General features: G+C 37.5%; 1 protein-coding gene across 2 annotated transcripts; it reads right to left on the reverse strand.

Annotated features, from left to right (window-relative positions):
• Positions 1 to 2,632: 2,632 nt before the first annotated feature.
• Positions 2,633 to 25,052, reverse strand: LOC149832998 (SPX domain-containing membrane protein At4g22990-like). Of its 2 annotated transcripts, none has more exons than XM_090014833.1 (11): positions 24,840 to 25,052; positions 20,873 to 20,946; positions 20,551 to 20,671; positions 20,039 to 20,350; positions 19,718 to 19,822; positions 19,116 to 19,573; positions 17,697 to 17,998; positions 17,401 to 17,594; positions 4,403 to 4,593; positions 3,813 to 3,946; positions 2,633 to 2,957 (listed from the first exon to the last, which is right to left on the reverse strand). In XM_090014833.1, exons 2-11 carry the CDS (start codon positions 20,923 to 20,925, stop codon positions 2,719 to 2,721), a joined length of 2,109 nt encoding a protein of 702 aa, XP_089870959.1. In that variant the 5' UTR covers positions 20,926 to 20,946; positions 24,840 to 25,052; the 3' UTR covers positions 2,633 to 2,718. The 2 variants fall into 2 exon arrangements, with proteins under 2 accessions (XP_089870959.1, XP_089870961.1); XM_090014835.1 differs by lacking the exon at positions 24,840 to 25,052 and adding an exon at positions 23,067 to 23,202.

Genomic DNA, 25,052 nt, shown 5'->3' on the forward strand with positions numbered 1-25,052 from the left:
TGTTCTTTACAGGGAAAAAGGTAAAAATCCTTGGTTAGACCCGATATTCACGGATCCAATTATTCATGGTCACTTGCTTAACCATTTTTGAGTTTTTGACTCATATTTAGGTAGTCCTAATCATGTTTATTTTGGATCTGACCATATGCGAATACATGCCATCCAAATCTGATAATATGGGCCACAATTGGACCTGAGTCAGAGCATCAGCCTATTTGCATCCCTATTTGAGCCAGGGTAACATTGTAAATAATATTAGTACAGTTTTGAACATGTTCGGCTCGGGCTTAGGGCAAAAATGTGTGTGTACTTAGAGTTGGATCTGGACTTATGTTCAATTTTAAGGTCCGAAAACCAGGCTTATGATGTATGTAATGTCAATGCTCTCTTTAGTTTGTGCATAGCAGGCATTCGGCGGGAAATGAGTCTTGTGTTGAACTTGGGCTCGGACTTCCTCAACCTCGCCGATATCGTTTATGCGGACTTCCTCAACAACCTCATCATTATTTGCTGGATACTTTTTTTTTATATATATTTGTTGTGGATTTTTTTTTCGCATATATTTATTGCAAAATTCTTTTTTTCGCATATATATGTTGCGGACTATGTTTTTTCAAATGTATTTGTTGTGGACTTTGTTTTTTTGCATATATTTATTATAGACTTCATTTTTTAAATATCAAAACGTGTTCAGTTCATAAAAAATATATCATTTATAGAATCAAAATTTGCTCAATTGAAAATGATGTAATCATATCATTTACAGAATCAAAACTTGCTCATTTGAAAATTACATGCATTTACAAACATACAATGAATCTCAGTTATACTGCTCAAATTTAACAGAGTTAGAATTACAGAACATTTAACAAATTTACGTTTATAACAGAAAAAACATACAATGAATCTCAATGTTTGTATAAAAACATACAATTTATAGTAAAAAATACAAAACAATTGAAGGTTCTTTAGTTACTGTTGTTGTAGATGCCTTATATGCCCTTGTAGATTTCCATTGACCTTATTTGCGTTTTCGAGAAAGCTAACTTGAGTCGGTAACATCTTCAACATACGGATTTCATTAAGTGCAAAAGCTAACTGAGTATACATTGTAGAATCAATCGTTTTTTGTTTCGCCCCAACTTCCTCAATAGCCCTTTTTGCAGAGGGATTGGCTGCAACCTGTTGGGATATAACAATTACATCCTTGTTATCGGTGAGACACGACATAGATGATAAGTTGATGTCTTCATCATCGTTGTGCCACTCTTTAACTTCGTAGATGAATAAAATGAGGTAATCTTTTGTTTGGAGCTAGACAGATTTAGATACGATGCAAGAAAAATAGGGTTTTGAACAAACTCAAACTGTCATACGACTCGGTTGGCCATTTGGCACTCAATTTCATTTATGTTGTCCAACCAAATGTTCATCCTTACGATGTCCTTCGCCCCCTCAACTACATCGGCATTCTCCTCCTCCATCATCGTGTCTTCATAGGAGCATCACTTTTTACCTATAGAAGCTCAAATAATTCATGGGTAGTCCTGTATAGTGTTAAGTTTTAGAACGTATAAAAAATTATCAACAAAACTTACATCTGTCATGCTCGACTTGCACAAAAATTTTGTAGATTGGGCAAATCTCATGTGACGACCCATCAATCTTTCACCAGAAGTACCATGAGAAGGCAGTGAGTAGACACTAGTAGGAAGATTTCAAGCAATTGTGTGATTTTCATTTCGAAGCACATGATGCTTTTTATAGAAAAATGACTAAATTGTCATAGCTGAGGGATCTTTTTGACATCAATAGGGGAGGAGGGGGGCTAAGAAGGAGAAGCTACCATGTGTTGGAGGGAAGGTCGGTAGTAAGGTAAAAAAAAAGTGAGAGTTCTTTAAGACATGCTTATTTATCAATATTGGTAGAAAATCAATTCATGCCTCATACATTCAATTTTTGTAAGACCTGAATCATGTCGATCAATATGCATGGGAAACAACCTCACTTGCACACCTTTATGCAAGTTTGAGTAGTGCAAAAAGTGAAAGAAAAAACATAACCGGGTTGTTGGTGTTGTTAAAGATATTTATTTTTTCATTCTTAAAACTCAAATATTATTTAACATTGTCGACATATTATACTGTGTGTTAATCACTGTTAATTCTTACGGGTTTGAATATGAGAGCACGTATCTACTACAAGGCCTCAAATGCGTGGCTGTCTACATAGATTTTCACGTATTGCAATATTTTGTGGCCACACGACCTTCTTTCCGAATTGTTTTGGACTTCTGCTTTGTTTCTGTCTCAATGCTGCACCTCTTTATTTTTTGGTTTTTCCATTTTCTGTTCTCTCCTTTCTTTGGGTGATTACTCACCACTAACCATTTCATTATGTGATAGCTTTTCCCATCTTTTTAACATCACCGATGTCACCATCGAGACATGGTAAAGGTTCATGAGACATGTCATTATGCTCCAGAAATCCTGTACATTCATATTCCCTAACGTCCAAGAACTACATTGGAAACATTCTTCCAAACATAAAATGAGACAATCTTGCATCGACCCTCACTAACTGCAAGAAACAATGCTCTCTTATTAATATCACCAATGCTGGCCAACCCAAATAAGTAATAGATGCTTTTTTATATTATTGGCATATGAAAGAAACGAATAAGTTCTTTCTATATACAAACTGGTACATTGGAAGCGATCAATACATAGAGTTGTACGTAAAAAAAGTAGCTATTATTGAGGTCACACATATTAATAATGAGGGAAGAAGAGTAATATTTAAGAGCATACTCTCGCCCAAGTAGCCTGCCAATGTGATTGTGCCATCTGCGACCACTCGAGCCAACGTCCCTGCTTCGGTTGAGAGTAGACCGCCGTTGTATGTTCCCTTGGCTAGCCTTGACGACATAACTTGAGAAAGCAGCGATAGATTCACACCTGAGGTCAAGCATGGTTAAATGCAAGTAAAAAACGAGCTCAAATAGCAAAGTCTTCAGCAATGTGTAATCTCAGAAAGTAGCCTTTGGACTGTGGTTGTCTAATTGGAATGCATCTCATAGGACCAAATTAAGAAGGTTGCACCCACGTTGAATAATAGCTCCACAAAAGGAAGAAAAACACCGACAATAGAGCAAGATTTCTGCAGTTCTGCTCTTTATCGAAAACTGAAGGTTGATAAGTATGACAGATCGGTTTCCAAGGAAAAGTACATCCAACCCAATGCATCTTTACTATGGGTAGCTGATGTCTTAAACAGGGCAAAGTTTTTTTTTTTGACAGGGAGAAACTACTACTTTGGTTTGGACATTTGTTATGGGCTGAGAGGTGCCACTTTGACTGTGGACCAGTTTGCTGTCCGCAGTGTAAAACTGCATGTGTACCTAAGAGTACGTTCGTTTCATGCAATTTTCATGGGAAATTGTAGAAATGGCTGAGATGAAATCCCTTTCCCTCCCTTTCCAACTATGAGTGAAACAAATATCAAATCAGCATGGCAGGAAAATGTCATGCTGGCACAAGTGGGCCCCAGTTTTTTCCACCACCTACTTTTCATGTGCAAATCCTTCCATACCTTTTCCTCCCATATGAAAATATTCTCATGAGAAGTCTGAGCAGGCAACATTTTTAGAAATTCGTGCTCTTTCCCATGGAAGGCCCTTCCCTTCCATGGGATGAATCATGCCCTAGGAGTACCTACTATGATGTACCATGTTGACAATAGTACGGATAGAAGTACCATGTTGTCTAGATTTCTCAGAAGTTAATGAGTATTATTGTCTAAATGAAATTTACCTTCTAGGACTTCTGCAGAAACAAATGTGATAAGGGCAGATGAAACATATTGAGTGATAGAGTACGGGATTATAACACGGAAGCTCATAATGATGCCAATGCATACAAATATTTCGGATGCCAGCAAAATTTGCCTGCAGATATTCAAACCAAAAAGGAAAATATTAGAAAAAATAAAGGACAAACATCAGCAAATAATCATTCGTGGAGAAGCATCCAACACAATAAGAACATCCTCATCAAAACAAGAATCTTAGGGTGGATTTACACAAAAACTTGACGGACACCAGGGAATGATGAAATCTTTATTATACAGAGAATTAATTAAATTTATGTGAGAATTGTGACCACAAGGCCATTTCCAAATCCATGATGTTAATATTGCAGCTGCAAAAATTCAGAGAAGTAAATGTAGATGCAAAATAATGTCCTTTACAAAGACCAAGGTAGATGGATTTTATGAACAAAAAATGTGTTGTGAAATAGGTTCATAGTTTGTTCTAGTCCCAATAAAATAGCAGCTCCCTTTTTCTCCCCGATGCAATTGAACCACATCAAAAGAATTGTTATACAAAAATCTAGTCTTTTACCTTTCCTCGAACATATTGCTAATGTATGTGCCAACAATTATATTTACTGGCAATACAGTGAAACCAAGGCATGCAAGGAATATAGACACATTGCTTGTTGTCCAGTTGAAGTAGAATGTTGTAATGACGCTTGATTCAGACAATAAGATCTCCATTGCATATTTGAGCATGAAATAAATGAATAATTGTACCTGCAATATAAAATAAAATAGTCGCTAATAATGTCTGATAAAGTATAAGAAGCATCAATCAGATACAATTATATGAATAGAACATTTCTTTTGATTTTGGCCATGTTCGCTGGAAATAGCAGGGCCCATATATATATATATATATATATATATATATATATATATATTTGGAAATGAGAAACGGTTCACATTATTGAAATCTTCGGACAAATAATAAAGGTTGATATGACATAGGGTCAATGTTAAGTTGTACATGTATATATATTTTATTTATAATGATGTAATAGGTAAATACTCATTAGGGGTATTTTGATCATTTCAATCCTTGTAATAGGTTGTGCCCATTAGAGGCACATTAATACTTTTACTTTATTCTTTTCTTTTTGTCTTTTTCTGTTTTTATAGGGACTATTTAGTCAAATACCAAATAGAGCTGTTAAGTTCTTTTTTGATTAGTCAACATAGAGTTGACTAACCAATAAAGTTGTTGGAACAGTCCAACAGCTCTATTGAAGTCTCCCTTTCTCTTATATGTGTATAAATAGGAGCTTCTATCCCCTTTCATTTCTGAATGCTTCTCTTAAGCATTCATGCTCAATAAGATGAATATTTTTTTATGATTTGTGTTCTTCTTTTTAGTTCTTTAATGTCTTGAATGCACTTAGTGCTTGTGTTGTGCCTTTGTGCTCTTGTATTATCCCTTAGTTGGACTTATCTATGTTCATGTGCACTTTGTGTTTATGATCTTATAAGCCCTTATATGCTCTCATTTTGTATTTTAGCATATTTCATCCAAGAAATCCTTCTTGGTATTTTGCCACTTTTAGGTTTTGGGATTCTTTGGTTCGAGTTCGTGCTTCATGAAGATTTGTGATCGTTGTGTGGCTTGGATTTAAGGAAAATCTTGACCCGGTATGTATTTTATATCTTTAAGTGTTACTTGTGTTATCTATCTCATGCATTATGCATGAGAAAACACTCATTTTCCTTATCTTTGAAAAAATATTTGTTATTCTTATAAAAAACTAAAATCTTTAAATGTTTTTAAAAAAAAATATTGTTGGATTTATTTTTATTAAATATTTTGTAAGATTTATAATATTTGTTTGATTTTGTGAAATTATATATGTGTATACTTTTATGAGATCTAGTTTGAATCATAATTTTTCAAAACTTGCTTTATTTGATATGTATGTATGATCTAGTATTATTGAACATGTATTGTTGTCGTTTAGATGTTTTATTTGAACAATTCATGGTTATAAATGTCAAATCATGTTCATATTTATTATCGAATTTTGTTTTGTTTCTTTTTGAAAAATTGCCATATATTTTAAAATAATTTGAAATAGTGTTTATATGTCTTTCACAAGTATAATCTTATGAAATTTTACTTAACTTGTATTTAATTTTTTTCTCTTTACTCATGGTGTATTCTTATGTGAAACTTAAAGTAGCTTATGAAGTATTAAAAATTATGACCTAGCTTATGAATAAATAATTTTTATATTGATATTTGATCATTGTGCACCTGTGATTGCCTTACATGATAAATGAGATTGTCTATTCATGCATAAGGTATTGAACATGATTTCTTATGGGAGTAATTCACTTTAATAAATGCCTTTTGTGGGACAATAGTTATGTTATTGAGTGTTTCTCTTGTTGGTCTTATGATTGTGTTGTTTTCTTAATCTCGTGACTCTTTAATGAAAATTATCTTACATGTTTTGCACAGAGTTACCGGAAGCGCCTAGGTGCATGGGGAAGTGTGCTTCCCCGAAGCGCGTTTCGGAAGCACGAAACGTCGTGCTTCCAAAACGTGTAGGAAAACACATTTCCCAAAAATGGGAAGCGCGCTTCCCCATTCTTTTCATTTTTTTTATTTTTTATTTTTTTCGCTTCCCCCTCGCTTCCTAGGTCGCTTCCGAGACGGTTCGTAATTTTCTTCTAAGTCATCCCACGCTTCCCGCTTCCTAAATTTTTTAAAGTGCTTCGCTTCCCGCTCCCGCTTCCTCGACTGGTAACTCTAGTTTTGCATGAGATTTACATATTATATTTTTAGTATATACTTAGTTTTTTAATAAAATATTAAGTTGAGAATTATGATAAACTTCTTGTGGGTAGTGTTTCCCTCATGGTACACTTTAGTACTTGTCCATTATTGATGGACGTGCTTGTCCACTTAAATCTTTGGTAGACATGTGTGTTCTTGATTAAAGACTATTGATTAATTGCATACTTATTGTTTATAAAATATTATTTTTTTATATTGCGGCCTCTTTGGTATATACCCTTACTGTCTTAATTTGTCACTTGCATATATGCTGAAATATGTTCCTATGCATATCTTATATGATTCTTCATAACTTTTGTATAAGATATGTGGCTTTAAGTTATTAAGATTATTGCATATACATGAGTTTTTGATCTCTTTGTGAGTATCCATGATTAATTGTACTTGTGTATGCACTTGGTTTTCTATAAGTTATTTAAGAATCTCTATATATGTTTTGGCCCTGTTTAATATTATATGTCATTATTGTCTCACAGTAGATTTGTGATCTAAATTGAGCTATCTCTATGCATAACTTGCTTATATTGATTATGCACATGATTGCATCAATTGACATCTTATTGTGCATATGATTGCACTATATGCATTCTAAGTTTTCGTCTACTGTTATTGGATTTGATTTGAAACTTTGTTTTTTCAAATCGGTTCTTATATATGAACTCACTTATTTAAAAATTGATTTTTGTGAGTATGTATTGCTTTCTTATGGCATTTGTTTTGTCCATCACAAATTTTTTATAGGATGTATCTTTTGTTTTTGGCCTTGTTGCTTTTGTTGAACTAGAGTTGTTTGTTGGGGTGAGTTGTGTGCACCTTGGTTTTGTCAGATTACATTGTCGGCTTATAGTTTGGCTCTAATTGATGTTTAATCTCTGGTTCCGCGAGTATATTGTATCACTCATTTGGATATTTGACCATTTGTATTATGGATGCTTATAATTATATTTATTTATGATAGCTATCTATTTTTGAAACTATGGTATTTCGAAAGGTTGTGAAATTTAATATTTCTTCCTTTATTTGTAAATCTTTTTCTTACCTTCTTGATGACATTAGTTTGTTTTCATTACAAGCTCTGTTACCTCATGTGTTTCCTCCTATCATGCCTCTTATTTAATTTATATAGACAAGAAATGGTTTTCAAATGTGGTGAGTTATGTGCACCCATTGATTATTTACACTTTTTGTGTGTTTGTTTTGCCCATATGTATCATTGTGATTATGTTCTTGTTCTAGTAATTGAAACACTTGTTTAAGTGTCATTTTATGTAGACAAGAGATGTTGGTTATTCACACTTTTTTGTGTGTTTTTAGCCCATTTGTGGCATTGTGATTATATTCTTGTTCTAGTAGCTGATGCACTTGTTTAAGTGTCATTTTATGTAGACAAAAGCTGTTAGTTATTCACAATTTTTGTGTGTTTTTTAGCCCATTAGTGGTTGATGCAGCGGGAAGAATCAACTTCGATGCACTTGACTGGGGAAAAATGATGGCACAACCTTCCTAGATGTGCGTGTTAAAATGTAAAACTGTACATATATGTATATATAATAATATTATATTATTATATATATATACAAATACATTTTTAATTTCTTTCTTTTCTGTATTTTTTTTCCTTTATTTTTATTTTTTGTCTTTATGTCATCTAGTTCAGTTTGAACTAGAATGACTGTTGCTAGTCAAGTCCTGTCCAGACTTGACTAGCAATAGAGCTGTTGGACTGACACATTCCAACAGCTCTAAATAGAGCTGTTGGACTGTGCCCAACAGCTCTATTGAGTCCTCTTTCAGCTGTGTATATAAAGGGGTGCAGCCCCTCTTGTATTTTTCTCCAATGCTTCTTAAGCAATTGGTTTTTCATATCAATAAAGAATACATTTTTATTTTTATTTTTATTTTGTTTCCAGTTATACCCTTTTAAGGGTTATGCTTTAGTGTCATTCTTGACACTTGCTCTTGTTAATCAAAGCTCGTGTTTCGAAGATCCCCATTTCATTTCATGGTATCAGAGCCGCGGAAGTACTAAATCTTGAGGAAAAGCTGCCTTGGTTTCCGTGCCCGTTTGCAAAAGTGTTCGCCACTTGAAGAGAAGTGTTTTATCACTTCATTGGAGAAGATTTCACATCTTGTTGTATTGTTTTTTTTTCTTTCTTTCTCATTTTCCTTCTTGTTTCTCTTCTATCCCTATTCTTTCTCTCCTTGTAATCGATGGATGACAATGATAAAGTCACCATCATGCCTATGAAACTAAGCGATACGAACTATGTAACATGGGCTTCAATCATGAAGCACCATATATGGGGAAAAGGCTTATGAGGGATTGTGGATGGTTCCGATTCGGAACCTAAGCTATCTCTTACTAAAAAGGAGGGAGATAAAGACGTCCCTTTATCGGAAGAAGAGAAAATCAAGGCTATTGCCTCATACGAGAAGAAATGGAAAGAATGGAGAATATCTCATGCGAAGATAATGTCATGGCTTATCAATAGCGTTGACATTAAAAAATGCTCAAGTCTTGCCAAATTTGATCATGCCGATAAGGCATGGGAATACCTTAAGAATATGTATTCCCTTAAAGATATTGCACACGTGTGCAACCTCCAAGAAAAAGTTCGAATGATGACACAAGGAGACAAAACTATTCGTGAATATTACAATGGGTTGTTCGAACTTTGGGAAGAACTTTCCCTTTTAGAACCAAAGTGGCATTGTGCCGAAGACATCGAGCTTCGTCAGAAACAACTCGATGTTGAACATTTTTACCAGTTTATCACTGGATTAAGGCCGGAATTTGAAACCACTAAATCGGCCCTACTTCACCGGGGAAAAATTCCTTCTATTGTTGAAACTATTGAAGAGTTAACAATGGAAGAAAATCGTCTCCGGAAAGGTTCTTTAAAAATTGAAGATGATTCCGTTTTAGCCGTGTCTAGACCAGGGAATCATGTTCGATCATATAGGCCTCCTCACTTTAACCGACAAAATGGTGACTATGATAAGAAGAAAGTTATTTGTCATCACTGTCATGAACCGGGACACTACAGGCCACAATGTCCCAAACTTAAGGAGCTGAGAGAAAAAAGAGCTGCAATTGCTGGATCGGAGCCTAAAGATCAGGATGCACCAGTTTCCCTGGCCCAACTAATGGAGATCCTTCAGCCTCTCATCAAAGGTGCATCTTCCTCATCTGAAGCTTCAACCGGCGCAGCAGCCTCATCTTTTTCTGATTTAGGTAAAATTTCTTGGCTTCTTGACTCTGGTGCATCTTTTCATATGACCCCAAATAATCAAAGTCTATCCAAATGTGTTAAAAATAAAACAAGTGTGTCAAAAGTCTTTACTGCTGATGGGACTTCTCTTGAAATAGAAGGAATAGGAGATTTTGAAAAAATTTATAAAACAAAAAAATTTTTTATTCCAGAAATTAGACATGTTCCCAAATTAAATTTAAATCTTTTATCTGTATCTCAAATTTCTGATTATGGGTGTAATATTTCTTTTTCTTCTCATGGTTGTTGGGTACAGGATCGCCAGTCAGGCAAGCTGATTGGGGAAGGCCATAGAGAAGGAGGACTCTATTACATGGATTTTTTGGAAATGCCGAAGAAAGCTTTTTGTTATAATATTCAAAAAATAGAGTTGGAACTGTGGCATAAGAGACTTGGTCACCCACATATAGCCAAAATCCAACATTTTCCAAATCTAGGGAAATTTTGTAACTCTGAATCATTTGATTGTAAAGATTGTATTCTCGGTAAAATGAAAAGATTACCATTTCAGAACAGAACCTTTTTCTCTTCAAGACCACTTGAATTAATACACTCGGATGTTTGGGGTCCTGCACCAGTAATTTCTAAAGGAGGATTTGTTTACTATGTTATTTTTGTCGATGATTTCTCCCGACATACGTGGATGTACTTTCTCAAACATAAGTCCGAAGTATTTTCATACTTTCAAACTTTTCATAATATGGTTAAAAACAAATTTCAAAATGATATTACTATTTTTCGCACAGATTCAGGGGGAGAGTTTTTATCCACAGATTTTCAAAATTATCTTAAATTGCATGGCATCACACATCAAAGATCTTGTCCTTATACACCTCAACAAAATGGACTGGCAGAACGAAAACATCGCCATATTATAGAAACCACTAGAACTTTATTAATAGCAAATCAAGTCCCTAAAGACTTTTGGGCAGAAGCTGCCTTAACTGCCACCTATCTCATTAATAGGATGCCATCTTCTTCGTTACAAAATATCACTCCCATTGAAAAACTTATGAACATTTCTCCAGACTACTTTAGATTAAGAATATTTGGGTGCAAATGTTTCATATTTACTGACAAAAATGATAAACTTTCCCCTCGTGCGATTCCCTGTGCCTTTTTAGGATATGCTGAAAACCAGAAAGGTTATAGATGTTTTGACTTCAAAAATAATAAACTATATGTGTCTAGAAATGTTTCCTTTCTTGAAAAGGAGAGCTTCTTTGATTTTAGAAAATTAAAAGACGTCACTGAGTACTCCTTTTTGCTAGATCTAACATCAACATCTGATGAATATGACCTTGATTGTAACTTTGATGATGATCCAAGAATTATTGATCTTAATGTTGAAAATGAAGAAGTTCATAGAGATACTAGTATTCAATATTCCAGGCGACAAGAGTCTAATACTCCATGTGCACTTGAGAAATATTCTTACATTCCAACTAGACAATCATCCCGAATCTCGAGGCCTCCAGAAAAGTTTGTATCATACGAGTCTTTCTCACCCACATATAGGGAAGTTATTGCATTAATTCACTCATATGAAGAACCATCCACATATTTTCAAGCAAAAAATGATATCAAATGGATAGAAGCCATGAAAGTTGAATTAGATGCACTTGAAAAGGCTTCTACATGGAATATTCAAGATCTTCCTCCAGAGAAGAAAACTATAGGATGTCGATGGGTTTATAAAATTAAAACCAAGAGTGATGGTACTCTTGAAAGATATAAAGCCCGTTTAGTAGCCAAAGGTTATGCCCAAGAATATGGGATTGATTATGAAGAAACCTTTGCTCCGGTGGCTCGTATGACTACTGTCCGAACCTTAATTGCCTTAGCTTCTATAAAAAAATGGTCTATTTTTCAAATGGATGTCAAAAATGCTTTTTTAAATGGAAAGCTAGTTGAAGAAGTATATATGGAACCCCCTCCTGGTCTAAGTATTCCTAAGGGTAAAGTCCTTCGCTTAGAAAAAGCTCTTTATGGACTTAAACAAGCACCAAAAGCTTGGTATGATAGGTTTAGTCGTGTTATGATTGATATTGGTTTTCAATTCTGTTTAACTGACACTGCTTTGTTTATTAAGAATTCTGATGCAGGGATCATTGTCTTCTTCTCTATGTGGATGATATGATCATCACCGGAAGCGATAAACAGGGAGTTGAAACAATCAAAACACTTCTTAAATCTCATTTTGAAATGACTGATTTGGGCTTGTTGAGATATTTTTTAGGCATTGAAGTTGCTTATTCTCCTAGAGGATATTTATTATCTCAGACTAAATTTGCTTTTGATATTGTTTTCAGGTCTGGTATTACTGATGATAAGAAAGTTGACACTCCAGAAGTTGTTAATGTTAAAATGAAGATTGATGATGGAGAACTTCTTGCAGACCCTACTCCTTACAGACAGCTTGTCGGGGCACTTTCCTATCTATCCATTACCAGACCAGATATAGCACATGTTGTTCATACAGCAAGTCAATTTCAACATGCTCCTACTTCTGTTCATATGAGAGCAGTCATGCGTATTATCAGATACATCAAGTCCTCTCTTTCACGAGGACTTTTCTTCTCTTCCTCCTCTTCTCTTGATTTAATTGCATATACTGATGCTGATTGGGGAGGTGATCCCAATAACAGACACTCAACCACTGGCTTTTGTGTCTTTTTAGGGGAATCATTAATCTCGTGGAGGTGTAAAAAGCAGCAGAAGGTATCTCTCTCATCCACCGAAGCTGAATACAGAGCCATGGCAACCACGACCATGGAAGTAGTTTGGCTCCGACGACTGCTTGCTGACATGGGAGTTGAAGCAACAAAGGCTTCACAAATGTGTTGTGACAACAAAAGTGCGATCTACATTGCCAGTAACAGAACATTCCACGAACGCACCAAACACATCGAAATGGATTGTCACTACGTCAGAGAGGAATATCTACACGGGATAATTGATCTGCCATATGTCACTTCAGAATATCAGTTAGCAGACCTCTTTACAAAGCCTCTCGCTGCTCCCCGATTTCACTTTCTCTTAGACAAACTTTCGCTCATTGTACCGTAAGTTTGAGGGGGAGTGTTAAAATGTAAAACTGTACATATATGTATATATAATAATATTATATTATTATATATATATAAATACATTTTTAATTTCTTTCTTTTCTGTATTTTTTTTCCTTTATTTTTATTTTTTGTCTTTATGTCATCTAGTTCAGTTTGAACTAGAATGACTGTTGCTAGTCAAGTCCTGTCCAGACTTGACTAGCAATAGAGCTGTTGGACTGACACAGTCCAACAGCTCTTAATAGAGCTGTTGGACTGTGCCCAACAGCTCTATTGAGTCCTCTTTCAGCTGTGTATATAAAGGGGTGCAGCCCCTCTTGTATTTTTCTCCAATGCTTCTTAAGCAATTGGTTTTTCATATCAATAAAGAATACATTTTTATTTTTATTTTGTTTCCAGTTATACCCTTTTAAGGGTTATGCTTTAGTGTCATTCTTGACACTTGCTCTTGTTAATCAAAGCTCGTGTTTCGAAGATCCCCATTTCATTTCAGTGCGACGTGCAAGTAACAAGAAGAATGACCACCGAACGATGATACTTATTTATATTTTCAATATAGTCTTCAATCACACAAGGGAACAACTTTAACAAAAAAAAAAGGAATAAACAATGGGAAAGAATAAAAATTAAAGGGAAATCTGCTAAAGAAAAAAAAAACAATCAGAAGAAGGCTGCTGAAAAATCCATCCAAGTCTGCCGCTAGGGGTGGCAATCGTGTCGGGTTGGCGGGTCGACCCGACGGGTTGGCGGGTCAGCATACCTCAACCCGAACCCGACCCGTTTATTAAACAGGTCGGTTGTGGCAAACACGAACCCGGACCGTTTAATAAACGGGTAACCCGACACGACCCGCCAACCCATTTAATAAATGGGTTGGGTCGGGTAAACGGGTTCTCAGGTTCGCGGGTTGGCGGGTTGGCAGACGGGTTGGCGGGTTGACCCACCCGCCTAACCCGTTTATTAAACGGGTCAGGCGGGTTGGCATACCCCTAACACGAACCTGACTCATTTAATAAACGGGTTAGGCGGGTCGACCCGTTTATTAAACTGGTTCGTTTTTTCCAAACCCGAACCCGCCTAAGAGGCGGGTTGGCGGGTCGTGTCAGGTTTTGCCACCCCTATCTGCCACACGCAACCCTAGGAGAGGGTTTTTTAAAGACTATTGGCGGATTCGGGTCTTGGGTTCAGTCTGGGACCCGAGTCGTTTTCATGTTGCTGCTAGGTTTGTGTCGTCCGGGCCTGGGCCTGTGCTCGTCTGGAATAGGTGCGCAGGGAGCAGGGGTACATCGCCCCTGTGTCTTGGTGCCATGATCTGGATCAGATCCACTACTTGGGTCTGATCCTCGATCCCATCATGCAGGTCTGGTCTCCTGCCTGGGTCAGGCGGTATGGATCTGGGTCGATCCTGCTCTGCATCATTCTCCCCTGGTTGGGAAGAAGTCGGCTCTGACAACTTGTTGTCTCCACAGTAAGCATATAGATCAGAAACATTGAAGATAGGCGAAATATGTCAATCTTCGGGCAATTCAAGGAGGTAGGCATTCAGACTATGACAGGTGGTCCGGCTAAAGGTGGAAGGGTTGGTCGGGTCTCAGACTCCAAGTGGGTAGGATTGGGATAGTATGGGTTTGGGTTATGGGTTGGGTTAGGATAGGGGTAGTGAGTCGGGTATGGTATTGGGTTCTGGATCGGGGATGGGTTAATGGGTTGGGTCTGGTACGGGTATTGGGTTTGATTGGTGTAATACTGGGATGATTCTCCCGATTGGATCTGGATCGGGCCAAGTCCTAAACTATTCGTCGGACTCAGAATGGGGTAGGTGGGATCATGAATCGAGTTATGATGTGAGAAGGCCCGATTTGAACTCAATCCTTGATCCACAACAAGATGTGTCGGGTTTTGACCCGGCTCAAATTCAAACTGGAGCTTTGTCTAGGTCCGATATGGGTTTGGGTCAGCATTGGATCCATTGTAAGGATAAAAAATAATAGGATGGATCTGGTTCGAGGGGACCCGTGAACCGGACCCAACTGGGTAGGTCGAGTAGGAGGGTTCGAGGCTCGGACCCGTTCCTTGGGACATAAAGGATGGTCCCCGAAATTCGGGTATGGGTCTCGCTGTCACATAGTCCAGTCCGGACCCTCTCAGGTTCGGACCCATCCACGGGGACCTGGTAGCCCCAGCACGCTAGGGGTGGCAATCGGGTCGGATTGGCGGGTCGTGTCGGCGGGTCAGTATACCTCAACACGAAACCGACCCGTTTATTAAACAGGTTGGATGTGGCAAACACGAAACCCACCCATTTATTAAACGGGTAACCCGACACGACCCGGTTAACCCGTTTAATAAACGAGTTGGCGGGTTGGCAGGTGGGTCGGGTAAACAGGTTGACCCACCCACCTAACCCGTTTATTAAACGGGTCAGCCGGGTTGGCATACCCCTAACACGAGCCTGTTTAATAAACGAGTTAGGTGGGTCGACCCGTTTATGACACGAACCCGTTTAAGCCAAACCCTAACCCACCTAAGAAGCGGGTTGGCGGGTCGTGTCAGGTTTTGCCACCCCTACTGCACGTTGGTGGGCTGCAGCAGCACCCCCACGCGCGGGCACGAGTAAGCGGGTCGGGTCAGCCTTGGCCCTGGCTGACACTGTTATGCCAGCAACCTGGCCCAGCGTCACGTTGGGAACTTGCGAACAAGGCCCAGGCTGCGGCACAAGCCCAACAACACGAGGCCAGGCCTGCGCACCCAGGCCGGTGTTGGGAGGCCCTTCAATGGCCCCCTGGGTCGGCTGGAGGGCTTCAACCACCCGAGTGGCAGTCGCGCCAAGGTTCAGGAATGGTACCCCCTGCTGGAACGTCACGCGACCGACATTTTTTGCGCAGGCCTGCCTCAGAGCCATCCGGTTGCACAACAAGTTGGCGGGGTTCGGGTGGACCTGTTCGAGCGCCATCGCAGCCACGGGGGTCTGCAGTCTCGTCGCTCAACCCAACACTCACTTTCATCATGGTCATTGCGAGCGTCTCCACCGATGATTCGAGAACTACGAGCTGATCTTCGATTCCATCAATACATTTCGACATACCGGCTACATCCTTGCTTACACGCAGTAGGTTTTCCTGGATCTTTGTCATCATGTCGAGCATCCGCATCATCAGATCTTCGGTGCCGGTTTCCTCCCGCTGTTTTCCACTTGTAGGATCGTTCCTCGCCTCTTGAGCCATGCCGCTGACGAAGGAGGAAGGCTGAGCCTTGATACCACTCTGATGCAGTGGGAAGAATCAGCTTCGATGCACTTGATTGGGAGAAAATAATGGCACGACCTTCCCAGTCGTGCGACGTGCAAGTAACAAGAAGAATGACCACCGAACAATGATACTTATTTATATTTTCAATATAGTCTTCAATCACACAAGGGAACAACTTTTAACAAAAAAAAAAAAGAATAAACAATGGGAAAGAATAAAAGTTAAAGGGAAAGCTGCTAAAGAAAAAAAACAATCAAAAGAAGGCTGCTGAAAAATCCATCCAAGTCTGCCGCACACAACCCTAGGAGAGGGTTTTTTAAAGACTGTTGGCGGATTCGGGTCTCGGGTCCAGTCTGGGACCCGAGTCGTTTTCATGTTACTGCTGGGTATGTGTCGTCCGGGCCTGGGCCTGTGCTCGTCTGGAATAGGTACGCAGAGGTACATCGCCCCTGTGTCTTGGTGCCATGATCTGGATCGGATCCACTACTTGGGTCCGATCCTCGATCCCATCGTGCAGGTCCGGTCTCCTGCCTGGGTCAGGCGGTATGAATCTGGGTTGATCCTGCTCTGCATCAGTGGTATTGTGATTATGCTCTTATTCTAGTAGCTGATACATTTGATTTTTGAGGTTTGGAAGTCTAGTGAGGTGATTGTTTGTGGTGGTCGAACTATTGTTGAGATTTGCAAATGTCATTCCTTTTGTTGTGTGAGTATTGTTAAGATTTGCAAATATCATTCCTTTCATTTCTTAATGCTTAAACATTTAATATTTTTTATGTTGTGTTATTTTCTTTAGTTCTTTAATGTCTTGAATGCACTTAGTGCTTATGTTGTGCCTTTATACTCTTGTATTGTCCCTTAGTTGGACTTATGCATGTGCATGTGCACTTTGTGTTTATGATCTTGTAAGCCCTTAGATGCCCTCATTTTGTATTTCAGCATATTTCATTGTAGTCAAGAGAATTAGACTATCAACAAGGACGACAGACACAAACAAAAGAAACAACAGTGCCCAAACAATTATGTTGGTGAAGAGGTTTAATAGAAGAAAATCAGGAAATGTAAGTCTACAAGGTGGAAACTATAAGAGACAATGTGAATCATGTGTGAAAGGAATAGCAAAATAAGAAAACCCATGCCTTCACCGATGGAGTAAGCAATCTGTATGCAGATGCAATAGTGGTGGCAGGTCTGCGTGATTCTTCTGAAGCTTCTTCACTGCCATCAAGTTCTTGATCTCCATCTCCATTATGCAGCTTCTCCTCCGCAGTTGAAGATAGGAGAAGAGGTTGTGCAAGTCCATTTTCAATTGATTGAATATCAATTGTGGTTACTGTCAGATGTATTTAACTTGTTAAACATGCATATAAAACACAAAAAAGGCAGATGAAAGCAGTTTCTTGAAAATCAGTCAAGTTAAATAGTAACATATTACCAGTACTAGACTCATTAGCTGATTTATGTTGTTGGGCTTCAAGAACAGGTTCTCTAAATGATATCCATAACCAAAGGAGATAGATTAACCATGCCAGAGCCATAACCCACCCTGGTAAAGTGGTTTCATTGATAGTGAGTAGATAAATCCTAAAATTAGCTTGAAGCACTCCTGCAAGAGCAGGACCGCATGCCATTCCAAGAGCACTGGCACTAACAAATGCTGCAGATGCTTGCATTCGAATTTTGACAGGCACACAATCACTAATATAGCGGCGATTAACAGCTCGGGCAGATCCCAATCTGCAGTTTAACCAACATTACTATGTGTATTCATGCATTAACCATTTGAATATAAACCTACAATGTACAACTGCAACAGGACCAAATAACAGAATGCAAAACCCTAGGACATGCCAAATGAATAATTGAACATAATCTTGAAAGAACAATTGAAACATAATCATCACATCTAAATCTGAATCATCCTAAAAAAACCCACAGAAAATGCATGATATCTGTTTTTATAGAAAGTCCACACAATGTAGCATTTAATGATTCAAACATTAATCAGTATGAGAAAGCATAACTGTGTTACTGCAATACCTGTAACCTAAAGTTGTTGTCATTAACTTGTGTGCAGATTGCGTAGAGCCTTATCATGGATGGTTTCTTGGTTTGTTAGAAGGGTTCTTTCTCAGTCTTGGCGTTTTGGTTATTCCCAACTTCTGAATAAAGGAATTTTTTTTTGGCCTTTGGCAGCCTGTATCTTATTACCTTTGATCTTTATCTCTAGGTGAATACTTTCCCTGTAAAGGGGATGGGAGACTTTTGTAACGGTTTTCAATCAAGCGGAAATGATGCTCCAGATCACTATGCCTAAAGAAATTTAAGGTAACGAAGTTGGCAGTCAGTCAAGAGACATAACATCAAAACATGAAATGAAGAGCTCCATTTTAGTTGGGAGATACTCAAGGTTAATTTCATTTTAGAATTTAATCTATTCCTTAAAAAACAATGAGTGAGCTGCTGGAAAAAGCTGTTTCATATTAATTAACAAAATTCTTATTTAAACTGTATTTTCTTGAAAATAAATTTGAATCTTCCTTTCTTGTTTTATGACTGACCTAATAGGGACAGTTTGGAAATCAACCTAAGAAACTGCTAGATGAGCATTGCTTAAAGTGTCCTTCAGGTCGAGCAATAAATATTGAAAACTCAATTTCCTGTAAGATGTGATATAATTATATCTACAGAAAATATTAAATAAGAAAAGCTAACTCATTTCAAGTTAACTCATTCCTCTTCTTTTCAATTAGAATGAACAAACAACAAATGGAATATACACAAAATCAAGAATTGTATATTGTATTACATAAAAAGAGATAATAATATATCATAAGAAAGAAAAATCACCTACCCACAGAAAAGACGACCGATTAAAAGTATGCTTATTGAGTCAAGATCATAAGCCAATGCATACAAAATATTGCCCAAGAGAAGAACAATACTACTAAAAACGAGTGGCCTCAAGTATGATTTGTTTGACCATGCACTGAAATATACAGAAGAAAACACTTGAGCAACAGCCATTGACCCAATTATTACCCCACATACTGTTGGTGCAGCTCCAAGGCTCATTGAATACTCATCTGCAGTAGGGACGATTATATAGGTATTAACCATATAAAGGAAAGTGCTTGCTAAGTTCAAGACCAACGACATGAAATGGTATCTCTGCTCATCAACAAGTTCTTCAGATGGTGCTGCTGGCAACTCATCTTGAATGATAAGTGCATGTTGCCCTAAAAATTTGAGGAAGTGTGTCGAGTGAGTTAGCCTGTCTATAGCTGCTTTAATTGAATCAATCACAGGATCCTGCAGATCACATAAGCGTATATCCTTGAAAATTTAGCAATTATTATGCAAAAAAAAAAAGACAAAGACAAGAGGACAAACATATTATCTAATAATATATGCAAGATTCTTACATAGAGTAATCATAAAGCAGAGGGTAAAGACCTGCAGAGCAACTGCCGGCTGGTCATAAATTGATAAGTAGCTCCCTTGAGAGTCTTGGAGGTAAGCAATATTATGAGATAATGCACCCACTACAGCACCAATTCCCTGTTCATATCATCATTGCCCAAGATGATCAATCTAACATAAGGATTCAACTTACTTTCAATAGAAATTCATTTACATTTTCCTCTTATTTCATATTTCATTCGGAACTACATTTGACAAACGATAGAATAAAATAATGAGAAGCAGAATAGGTGAAGAAAAACTCTCTTATTCTTATTTGTACAAATTTCCAAATAACTAACTTGGACACATTACCACATGCTTGAACACTTGCTGAAGTTGAGAATATGGATGATTTGCACGAGTTGTTACATAGTAATTTGTAAATCTATAACCAAACCGCTTATCAAATTTTTTCAGTATCTTCCTTAGGCCGACAGCGTTGATCTCAACAAAGAATAAAAGCCTCAAAAGATCTTGTCCTATAGCTCTATAAGCTTCCTGAAGTTCACATATCTGAGCAATCTCAGCCTGTTGCAAAAGAGTCTCGCGTTGCTCTCCTAACTTTTCTATACGGCTTGCAAGAATTCCTTGTTGTTGCAACAGAAACAAGACAATCTTCTCAATCTGAGAATGAAAATAAATTGAATGTTGAATTCACAAAAATAAAATATAAACACAACAACATGAACTTGGAAATAGGTACCATCAGGATGTCATTTTCATACGGTTTAAAATTCATATAACATGGTAGCCAAACAACTGCAACAAAGAAAGACTAAAACTATCCATATTAGAATAGCTCAGTGTGGCTTCTATATGCAAACCTGGTGATCCAGCATCCTTGAAAACTCTTTCATAACTTGACGACGGTCTTGTTCCCCTACCTCTATCTGGTGAGCAAACTGTCTAACCTTTTTCTTCATTTGCTTGTAGTTAATATAGTACCTAGTACAGTTACAAATATAAAATATCTTATCCTGTTGTTCTGTAAATTTGAATCATACCAAGTGAGTGCAAAGGATTCATTTAAAAAAAAAAAGAAATCAAACTTCCCTTAAACTAAAGCTTTAACCACAAATCACAAACTAGAGGTACCAAACCACAATGGAATTGGCATACTTTACAAAACTACATAACAAAAGATACCTTTCCCATTCTGGAAACTGATGTGCCTTTAGCTTTTTCCCAAAGGCTACCATTTTGTTGTCAAAAAGAATGAACTGCAAGCAACAAAAACAGAAGATAATAGTGGTTCAGTGACAAAGGCTGCTAAATCAATATGCAAAACAATCCAACAACACTTTTTATTAATCAAGGTTGATAATAAGCGCAAACCATGTACAAATAACAGAAGTCAAAAAGCCAAAGGTGGAAGAGATTTTAAAACATAAGATTGAACAATTTGATGAAAACTTGAATTTCACAATTATAAGCATGAGACTACTAGTTCATTAAAAAAATACCTCCACACAATCCTCCACCTTCCAAGCATTTACACAAAATATAATTCCATGGACTAGAACAAAAAAGAAAGCATGACTACTGAAGAATATATTCAGATAAACAATGTGCAACATACATGGATAGTGATATACACCTCACATACACGATAACTACTGAATATAAAAATTGAAGCAGAAGACAGAAGATTATGGTGGTCAATAAAACTAAGCCAATCATAGGTATAGTATAGGGCGAAAAAGACAAAAGAATCCATAAAGAAAAACTTGAAATTTCGGTATAAAAAGATTAAATGACTGAATAAAACTCTAAGGATTTTTGCAATATCTGCAGTGGGTTTGGGCAGGCTCTACCTGTTGACTGATAATCATATGCTCTATCGAAGGTTTGGAATCAAAGTAGGCGGTTCATCTCCCAAATCCAGATGGATTTGATACAACCAAGAAAAGAAAGTCTATACTCTATAACTAAATCACAATTTTTGACACATCATATGCTCCGACTTATTGTATATATTTGAAAAATGTGAAGCCTCAAAATTAAGCCTACCAAGGCCTCACATTAAAATGAACAGTTTTTACTTAATCATGCAAATATAAATTAAAGAAGCAGGATGTACAATATGTGGCTGACCAAAAAATTACAATGGTACAATTGATCAGAAGTTCACAACATTTAAAAAGATGCAAAATAAAAAGTATGGCCAGGAAGAGAATAAGATTATGCATTATTTGAAATTCAAAAAGTAGTTACAAGTATCAATGTTGGCAATTCTTCGAGAGAGTTAAAAAAATGATATGTTTTCCTAGGAATATTCGAGAAGCTATTGAAAAAAGTGAAATTCAAAATAAAAAAACAAAATCAAAGGAAAAAGAGTAATGATGACTTCTAATGATAAAATAAATATACCAAGCAATTAGAAGAAAAATGATTTAAGACAAATACTTTATTTAATTTAGACTATTGCAATAATATTACGACACGGAAATTGACAATCTTTTCACACAATCATGACACAATGCACTTATTATTTAGCAGGATAATTTGTCAATAATATCATGATGTTTTCAGAATATCAGAGATGCATGTGATTATGCCAAAAATAGATTAGTTATTAAATTGGAAAGCCCATAAAACAACAACCTTTTGATTACATGCAATGTCTTTAACATAGTTGGCCTAAGCAACAACTTCTCAATCTGTCAAGCATGCAGGTTTGATGAGGAGCACCTTTTCAGGTAAATAGCGAGATGAAAATGCTAACAATAAATGCCCACTCTTGGGTGGTTTGCCAGGTGCATGACAAGTCTATGGCAACCCTGATTGGGGAACACCTAAATGATGCATGAGGGAGAAAAGACATTGTTCTCCATAAAGCACACGGACAACAGGAATATACTTTCAAACCCATTTCAAATAGGAAGTGCCTCAATTCTCATGACTGAAGGGCATATCATGCCAGAGGGGTTCATGCTACTAAGATCATGAATGACCTTAATTAATCTGTATTTCAGTGTATTAGGATAGGGCAATTCCAAATACAAAATGAATTTACAGTACCAGGAGAGGTTCGAGTAAAACAGTGGATGGGTTGAATGAAAACAATTAAAGAATATGGTCCTCACTGAAAGGCACACATTATGACGCAAGAGTGCATCTAGAAGTCTCCCTTCAATGTTAAGAGATTCCAGAACTGATTTACATGCGAAGTGGAATCATTTTACCATGTTAATCAAGTTAGCCATAAACCATAGCTAACCAGCAACGAATCTTATTCTCAAACAAAAGCTAAGATGAACAAATCCATGATTATTGAAATTTTCAAGAAAGGAAGACCCAAATTCATTAATGAAATGGTCAGAGTTTTAAGATCTAATACCCGTCACCAAAAGTCTGGAAGCAGTCTGAAGAGTCTGAACAGCACAAAAGGATAAAAACTCCTGTGTAAACTGTTCGTTCACCTTGTGCTGATACTGATGCCCACTGCTTAACTGATTATAAGTTTTGAAGCCTCTTAGATGACCATCAACAAGCACACAAAACAGTCCTTGATTTCTTTAACAGATCCTGGAAAAATACACCTCAAAACATGAGATGATTTGGAAAAAGAAGCATAATGGGAGAAAGAAAGGCTCAAAAATTCATATTAAAAAATGGCAATCTCAAGGCAGTGCCTCTGATGCCAGAGAACGTTCAAATTAATGCTCATTCAGATACATGGCAGAATTAGCATCTACGAGTGAGAAAGCACTTGAAATAATTCCTTGCTTTGATCGTTGATTTCTCCAAAGCAAAAGAAGTTATCCAGGAAATAAAAATTTGAATGCTCTGATTCTTTGATGTTCAACAAGCACAGCAAGAAAGCAGAACCCATCCGGATGTCAAAAGCCATAGATTTTATCAGCAGAAGAATGCCTTGAGATCCACAACAGCTAAATTTTTTCCAATTTTTCGGAAAACATGTTAAAATCTATCAAAATAATATGAAAATGTTAAAGAATATTCAAATAAGCGACTCCCTGAATCTTCAAGCTTTATCGAGAAATCCAGAGTTGCCAAAGAAAGAATGTAAGGAAGAGCTAAGTAATTCACTGTAAAACGAAAGACAATAAGAAAACCTAAAAGCTGATCCCATTTTCAAGTTTCAGCAAATAAGCTGCAAATTTGTCCAAAGAAAATTAGAAAAGTGACATGCTCAGACCGAAGTCAAACATTGAACAACGTTTCATTGCCACTAGAAGAGATACAAGGAAAATAGGTCGCTTCTCTGAAGTGAATGAGGCTTATAAGATCTTCTGGCACACACACACACACACACACACACACACACACACACGCACACACACACACACACACACACACACACATATATATATATATATATATATATATATCGAATTCTTCATCCGTGCAGAAATTTCCGTGTTTTCTAGAGATGTCACGTTTTAATGTTAGGCTCATCGATCGAATGATGAAATATTTTCTAGCAATCGAGAATCCTTCGGCATGCAGAAGAAAACCAGAGCCATCCGGATTCAAAATGAGCTCCGAAAATGAATCATCAAAGATCTTCTAGGGACGAAAACTTTCTTCCCGATGCAACATAAGCCGACTCAGCGAAAAGCGAAAGATTCACAAGCAGAACATCTTCACAAGAGGATCAAGAAACTCACATTCACGACTCTTTCGGCAAAAATCGAAAAGCTCATCCGATCGCTCGCTGAGCTTCAAAGCGAACCTGAACCAACAGGGCCGGCTGGCCTCTATTTGAGGCCAGCGCCTAGGGCCTCAAATGAAAAAAAAAATATAACGTTTATATTTCACATGCTGAGGGCCTCCAATGGAAAAAAAAAATACGGAGAAATATGAGCCTCCAATGAAATATCCCTAAGGCCTCAACTTCTCTTGAGCCGCCCCTGTGAACCAAACACCTAGGGTTCCAAACGCGAAAATCTGCTCGTTCCGCCCAAAACAAACGAATTTCGCGCCTCACAAATCCCGCAGGAGATCAACACAGCGATTTTCAAATCTCCAACAGAAACAGAGCAATGAGAGCCCGTTCTCTTCGGAAGAAGGAAGAAGACGAGAAAAAAACCAAGGTCATGCAAGATATTTCGACGAACTCATAGTGTTTAAAATAAAAAAAAACAACCTTAAGTGAAGACGAACAAATAAGATCGAATTCCAGAGAGAGAGAGAGAGATTCCTCCTCTGAACCTGACGAGGCTCGCTCCCTCCTGCTTTTCCGCTCTCTCCCTTAGCGAAAAGAGAACTCTGCGACTCGCAGAGGAGAGAGAACGAGACGAAGATCTGCGAGCTCCCTTCTCTTCCCTCGGAAACGGGATCTCTCGGAGTACGAGTGCCC

The sequence above is a fragment of the Nuphar pumila genome, chromosome 7 (genome assembly GCF_984573655.1).
Source record: "Nuphar pumila chromosome 7, dmNupPumi1.hap1.1, whole genome shotgun sequence".
NCBI classification, from domain to species: domain Eukaryota; kingdom Viridiplantae; phylum Streptophyta; class Magnoliopsida; order Nymphaeales; family Nymphaeaceae; genus Nuphar; species Nuphar pumila.

What these genes read in the sequence shown, in the direction of transcription:
- LOC149832998 (XM_090014833.1), bottom strand. Translation starts at nt 20,925, where the DNA reads ATGGTAGCCTTTGGGAAAAAGCTAAAGGCACATCAGTTTCCAGAATGG. An exon ending in AGCTAATGAGTCTAGTACTG is followed by an intron (nt 17,595 to 17,696) that starts GTAATATGTTAC and finishes TACATCTGACAG; the next exon opens with TAACCACAATTGATATTCAA. An exon ending in TTCTGCAGAAGTCCTAGAAG is followed by an intron (nt 2,958 to 3,812) that starts GTAAATTTCATT and finishes GCTTGACCTCAG; the next exon opens with GTGTGAATCTATCGCTGCTT.